At 38.3% G+C, this 7484-nt stretch overlaps 1 protein-coding gene across 4 annotated transcripts; it reads right to left on the bottom strand.

Moving 5' to 3' along the window:
* Nucleotides 1-1034: 1034 nt before the first annotated feature.
* Smp_062420.1 (putative heat shock protein 70 (hsp70)-interacting protein) lies at nt 1035-6224 on the bottom strand (the record flags this gene model as incomplete). 4 transcript variants are annotated; one of them, XM_018797121.1, is made up of 10 exons in its annotated part: nt 1132-1142; nt 1184-1243; nt 2135-2267; nt 3375-3482; nt 4016-4132; nt 5421-5523; nt 5558-5668; nt 5700-5919; nt 5954-6051; nt 6086-6195. In XM_018797121.1, 10 exons carry the CDS (start codon nt 6193-6195, stop codon nt 1132-1134), a joined length of 1071 nt encoding a protein of 356 aa, XP_018652196.1. The 4 variants fall into 4 exon arrangements, with proteins under 4 accessions (XP_018652194.1, XP_018652196.1, XP_018652195.1 ...); XM_018797123.1 differs by having other exon boundaries at nt 1035-1142; nt 5558-5919; nt 6086-6224; XM_018797122.1 differs by having other exon boundaries at nt 5700-6051; nt 6086-6224.
* Between the last annotated feature and the right edge of the window lie 1260 nt (nt 6225-7484).

Here is a 7484-nt window from a genome sequence, read left to right on the forward strand (position 1 = left end):
CTTACATGACTTCCTGTTTTTCCAGTTGTTCCTGAAATATATTCTTAGCTTGTCTATCATTAAGTAGAACCCCAAGAGGTTTCCTTGCAATGTCTTTCCTATGTCCAGTAAGACGCAGGCAGATACGTGCTCACACAAGAGCATGGTCGGAATCTAAACATGTGCTCCAGAATGAGCGAGAGTCTTCTATCGAGCCCCTCTATCGGTGGCTGATCGCGATGTGATCTAGCTGGGTCCAACATTGGGACAATTTTGGGGGTCACCATATCGAAGGATGTTTTTTCTTGTGTTTAAAGTTAGTATTTGCAAGAAACAGGTCTGTTATCTGATCATAGCCTCAACAGATGGTCTCCATTATCTATTCTTTTGGCCACGACACCATAAGATCCACCCAGGTGTCTTTCCCTTTCGCTTAGTTTATCTACTTGAGCATTAATGTCATCAGCCACTATTACTACATCAGAGCGCAAAGCTTTCTGAAAAATCAATCTTTTACATCATCTGAGCTGCAGTCAGTGGGAGAGTAGGCAGAGACGACGAGTGAGTAGGATTTCCCTGGCAGTGGTTATATGCGTGACCATGTGAGAGCATTTCGAGAGAGCTGACTTTCCTCACTCTCAGCCATTGCGGGCCATAAGTGTTCCCGTCAGTTTTTAATACGGGTTTATTTTATAAGCCAGATATCTGGAGTTGCCCAACTTGTGCAACCCAGTTTGTCACAGATATTGTCGATCCGGATAAAAAGTATTTATACACCTGATACATGGCGTTACAATATAACTTAAACTTGAAGACTGACTGCAAGTCAAGTTACTGAACATTTAAGAGCAACATAATCACGGTGTAGCGCTATTCAACTTTCATTCTAAAAGTCACAGAATAATCTACTTATGAAGCAATTTATCATGACTGCAATAGTATAACGTGAAACAGAATCTGAGTTATTTCATGGCTAATTTTCTAGAAGTTGACGAAAACCCTTTCTCTCTATTGAGAATTGGTGAACCCAAAACAGTTATTGCAGAAGGAAAGAAAACAGTCTGGAAGCTTTTATTCATATGTACGAAAATGACAATGGATTAAGTGCATTTAAATGAAATCACCAATCAACTGAAATCAATGGTTCTTTACCTAGTCTAGATCTAAATGACACAGTAACAGATTATTTTTTATGACATCTTACCTGGACATGACTGGTTAGGCATATTGAACCCGGCCCCACCCATTCCGAAAGGCATACCTCCTACAAATTTATCCACATTAAATACATGAGGAATTTACACTACGAAGCAAACTGTATTTATAAATATGTTTGATAAAATAGACAGGTTTTATTTTGTTGTTTACTTCAGACATAGATAGATGAGTAAGCGAAAGGTAGACTGACAAGTCATTAATAAAATGAATAACTAAATGTTTCCACTCCAATGAAATGTAGCCCGACTAACAGTCATCAGAACCTTTGAAATAGCGTTGTTGAACTGTGTCAAATTTAGAAGCATAACTCACCAATCCAGTAGAGTTGAGTGCAAACTCGTAGCATATGCATCGGTCTGTAGACTGGTGCAAATATAACTGAACTACTTCTACAAGCTGCAGTATTTTTTACAATCATGTAGCTGGAACTTGGTATCAAAAATACTTCGGAAAAGGTCTTATTAGACAAGTTTTATACTTGAACGTCTGCCTTACAGTACTGAACGTGGAGGAAGAAACCACGAAGGATACTTAATAACTGATATCATGAAACTGATACGTCAATTCGTTTGTCTAACATTTCGTTTTTGTTTGCGTAGTGTTTGCCTTGATGATAGGAAACATCCCAGTTGCGCATTCGGAAGCTAGTGATTGTTCACAGGTGTAAGCTCAACAACATGTCATTCCTGTTATGCATAATGCTAGTGGTGAGTGTAAAACACTTGATGTAATTTTTCTGATGAACAGATTTTTCCCTAATCTGAATAAATCAAGCCTGCATTTCATGGCTGTTTAGTAGCTTTAGTGATGATTACCTATGCTAATTATAAATCCGTCAACTGATACATCTAAAAGAAAGTGCACTATGTAAACCACAATAAAGTGTATATAAGTTTATATACATTATTTGAATAATCTGTCGGTATGGTTGACTTACCGGGCATACCACCACCACTAAATCTATTCTTCATTTTCTCAATGACCTTCATTACCTTGGGGTTGTTTTTGTACTTATCCATGGCAGCCGGGTTTGAACATACTTCGCTAAATGCTTTCATTACTTCCGGGTCCTAAAAAAGGTATGCGATTAATTAAGGATGGATTAAACATAGCTTTGTGAGTTATACACTAAAAACCTTAAAGTACATGGATCAAATTTTAACAGAGCTGAACTTATTATTAAACCTAAAAGTAGGAAGTTATGCTTGGAGCACTTTTATAGGCCTTTAATTGCGCAGAAGTCAAATATAACTTGTAATGATATCGCTCGGAATTAAAGATCTGCTATTAGCGAGCTATGAAACAAACAAATTAGTGACGACCTAATATCATTATTATTAGATAATAAGGACAACAATATTTATGGATGGGATAGTAAGTACCGTAGATTAATTTACTTTGCTGTTTATAATTAAGCTACTAGAACTGTAATACTATCCCGAATTGTTTTGCTAGTTTCTTCATACCACCGAGGACTAAAAAAAACTACAAATTCTATGTATAACCATTAGGAATTTTTCAGTTAGATAAATCAGACTGACGATATTTGGTAGTCCCTAAAATACAGGTTAGGTCCTAAATGGTCCTACTTCAGTCACAAAACTTAATGACTGTTATGCCCCAATAAGGATAATGAATGGTAACTTTGGGATCTATTTATGAACTAATACTGTGCATATTCTTTTTATCGTATAATTGCTAAATAACTAAACTATTTATATTCATGTTTCCCTTATTATAAGCTTTATTTTGACATATAGACTATTATTATACGATTTACCATTCTTGAGTTATCCGTAGTCTATTAATTACTGCCTCCCACATTCACAGCCCCATTCGGCTAAATAGTGTACACGTTATTTTCTATTTTATGGTACGATGTGATCAGTTTGACTGGTATATAAACTCAGTATGTTTGAATTATAATGATTCATACCGCAGAGGATATTCTGGACTTAACTGGCTGGGCTAGACAGAAGCAGGACCGACAAGTACTCTAGACTGCTTGTACGGTTTTCGTGTCACTGTTCCAATCGATAATTCGCTGCTCTCTAATTGGCGGTATTATCACGTCATACGTTAACAGGTCATCTACTAGGCTACAAATTATAAGTGAGAATTTCAAAAACACAAGCAAGCGCTATGCTGAATGAGTTTAAAGACAAAATGATACGTACCTGAATAGCAGACATCAATTCTGGATCATTGAACAGTTGTGAAAACATATTGTTCATGCCTGGAATGTTACCACTATCTGGAATGTCAAAATCGGGTTTTTCTGTATCCTATTTATGAAAAAAATGAGAAAATTGAAAGCTGTGGCAAACAAGCAGATTTAGCCAATAATTATGATAGAGTACGAAACATCAGTGTTACATCGGTATTAGCAAAGAACACTAATTCCAAGATTTAAAAAAACAGAGCAGTTCAACTTTTCTAAGAGACCCGATAAATTAGAACAGTGGTTTCAAGATAACCACTGCAACTGATTTTCATTTTCGAACATAAGGAATTTAAAGTGACCTAGTTCATACGCTTTGTATTTAATATGACTTAAGTTCAAGTCGAACTCACTTTATTCTTTTCTAAAAATGTTGACTTCAGCAGATAATGAAACCAATGAACGTTTGCGTGAAGACATTTAAATATACTATGACAAACTTGGGAATAAATACTTATGAATGGAGAATGGTACACACTACAGAAACAAGATTTCTTGCTCATAGTAGTTTACTCTCAGGCATTAAAATAGCTCACTGAAAAATTAATCTATGCACAGGATCTTTTTATTAATTACAAACAAAACAAGTTGACCTACTCTCTGGGCTCGTTCACGCTCCTCTTGTGCTTTTCGAATCCGTTCGCGTCTTTCTCGTTCTAGCTTTTCTTGTCGTTTACGCTCATACTTCATGTTATGTTCGAAGATTCGTTTGTGCTGTTCGGAAAACAATACCAAAATAACTGTAACAAACATGTGGGTAAAATGGATTGTCCTTTAATAATTCGACTGCTGCACGTCACATCATCAAGACTACAATCCAGACATTTAAAAGCAACACGACGGAGTGGTGGACTAAATATAGAGAATACATTTTAAAGACGAGTAAAACGACAGATTGCGGCCAGCATGTAAGGAAATGAACACAACCATTTTACCAGTCGATTTTTGACATTTTGTTAAGTGCCGTGAAATGACAATTACCCTAACAGTCAGGTCAGAAACGTGCATCTTGCTGACGCCACAACCTCAGTCATGTCACAAAGTGGGCCGGGTACCCCATAGTTGCCAGACGACGGATTAGAGCTATGAAAATGTTTCAACGATCTGTGATGCAAGTTTGAAGACTCAGTAATCGGACCGCTGTTTTAATGCTACATTACAGCTGCTCTTAGTGTTATTCACATGACATCACCACTAACGACTAACCCATGTGGATTCAGTAATAGGTATTTTAGAGCTTTTGGATGTGTTCAATAACCAAGACGTAATAGAGCGGTATGTATCTACCTTCCTGCCAAAATCACATCACTTACATGCAAGAAAGACAAACTCTGCGAAAATCAATCAGAGTGCAGGTACGCGTGCTGATGAAATTTACAGGCGAAGTCGCAGGGATGATAAACCCTACTTCTGACGACTTAATGGAAAGTCAAGAGGAACGCCTGAAATTGATTTGTTACCAGAACAGGACGCCTTTTTAGTTAACCCGGATGACAAGAGGCCAAGTTAGACAGGGTGTAGTCACATTGACCCTTGAATTCCCAGAACGTCTAAGGTTGATATGCAGGGGCTTGGTGCTTATTCATCTGCTGAGCTTTCTAAGTTCACAATATTTATTTAGCAACTCAAATATGGGTTGAGGACAACAATAGAATTTGAGTCTACGTCTAAATTACTTTCGTTTTTTACTAGACAGTCAGATCAGTGTATGCATTAGCAATATCAACAAAAGACCCTGGGTCCCTGAAAACAACGAACATACTAAGTACACTTGGATCTTCGCATACTAACAAGGTAACCTGCTACACTGAGGGAAATGAATATTTAAAACTTATCGACACAACCCATTTTAAATCACTTTGGTGACTAGATATTTATTAGCGTACTAGACTAATGCTCATTTCATTGTAAACAGTGATAATTTTTACGTCTCACGAAGCAGTTCATGAGTAAAAACATTAGTGATATGCGTACCTATAAGTATCCAATTACGAGGAATTACCTTTGGTTCGATTTCCTTTATTGCTTCATTGGCATCATCTGTATAGTCTAGCTTCAAAGATGTCTGTAGATCCTGATAGGCGGCTTCCCAATTACCTATCATTCTGTAGGCTATAAGCATTTAAAATAAGAACATACTTATTAGCAAATCCTCTCCATTTGTAAGGTTGTGCAGAATCGGGGTTTAACGAAATAGCTTTATCACAATCTGCAATAGCATGGGACGGCTTTTTCATTCGTACAAAGCAACTGTGGAATTGCTAGATACAATGGTATTTACCTTGCACGTCGGGCATGAAACAGTGAGGACTGTGGGTTTAGCTTAATTGCTTCTGTAAACAGGTCAACAGCCCCAGTAAGATCCCCATCAGACATTTTGGCCATTGCCTCACATTTCTTTTCTTCTGCTTTTTCTCTCATTTCATCAGTCACTTCTATCGAATCGTCACCCATAGCTAGGTCCGGGACAGGTTCCTTTGGTAGCACTTCATCATCAAACTCTAAGAAGTGGTGATAATTACCATTAACACTTACCTATTTCAGATTCCGAGGTCTCATCTGCACCAGAGTCGTCTGAAAATGAATTTTCAGTGGGTCGGTTGTCTTGTGAAACAGGAACATTAGCCCCAAGACTGTTTACGAGTAAAAACAGAACCGAAAATCTACCTTTTGAGCCAGTCTTTGAAGAACGACAGTTCAGGGGTATTAAGGACTTCAGGCTTCTCTCTCAGTAACTCAACAAACTGCTTAAGTAACGCAACCTTCTCCGGATTCATGCTTACGAAAATGCGCTCCCGAGAAATGACCAGAACAGGCTTATTCAACAACGACTAGTTCAAACAAAACTAGTTAGAAAATTTTAAGTAATCACTGGTTTATATATTTCAATGTTTTTCGTCAAACCTGACTCGAGATCAATTCTCTCCTTCATCTGTACAAATTTTGAATTCAGTTGGACCTACAAAATCTATATAAACTTATTGTCATTCACCGTAAGGACGTAAAGAAATCCCTAAAATAAATATTTCTATGGGTCTTTGACATTAGTTTCACCGTACATACTGAGGCTGAAGATGCACTGTCCATCATTGTCACCAAGTCACGATAGAGTACTCGATGAAGAGCATCCCTTTCAACAACCAGTCAGCTTAGACCAGGTAATTCTCGATACATCGACTATCTTCCAAGTATATCTCCAAAATTCCTTATCCCTGACTTCTAGTTTGACTGGTTTTGGGATACTCGATTATGAAGGTGTTAAGGACAGCAGTGTTGTCAAGAAAGGCATACTCGACCATCTCTCGACCACGAGAGACGGACAACCCCAACTGGTGCTCGTATCATAACCAGCATGGTAAGTCTCCTAAACATTGCAGGAGACCCTGCATTTACCCGAACTCTAGGTCGACTGACACATAAGAACTCGGGAAACATCCCAGCCGGCACGCGTTAACGACAACCGTAGCCGGCGAACACAGCCGTCTTTTATGTCACTGATGTGACTACAAAAGTTCGCTACCTCGTTGACACCGGCACAGAAGTTAGCATTCTTCCTGCGAATTCCAACGACAGACTTCACGAGTCTGTTTTAAGCTTACAGGCGGCGAATGGAAAACCGATCGCTACGTATGGTAAAAGGTACGTTTACCTTAACGTGGGTCTACGCAAACCCATTCACTGGATTTTCATGGTTGCAGATGTTTCTATGCCAATCATTGGTATAGACCTGCTACAATACCACAATCTACTCATCGACACACGCAAACGAAGGTTTGTAACAGCTCAGGTTGGTTGGTTAAGAGTTGACCCCAAACAACCAAGCATATGCTAAAACAGTATTGTTCAAGTATTCATTCACTTCCTTACCTTTTGTAAGCTTTATAATCCCTACTATCTTATATGGAATGTTGAGAGCCTTTGTTTGTCTGAACAGATAATCCCACGCTCCACTGTGACTGCGCGAAGATCGAAATAAAGACCTATTCACTACTTCTCTGGTTTCTTCTATCAATAGCACGAGGGTTACCTATAGGCACGAAAGTGGTGAGCCCTTTTTGAACACAAT

The sequence above is a fragment of the Schistosoma mansoni genome, chromosome 4 (genome assembly GCF_000237925.1).
Source record: "Schistosoma mansoni strain Puerto Rico chromosome 4, complete genome".
NCBI classification, from domain to species: domain Eukaryota; kingdom Metazoa; phylum Platyhelminthes; class Trematoda; order Strigeidida; family Schistosomatidae; genus Schistosoma; species Schistosoma mansoni.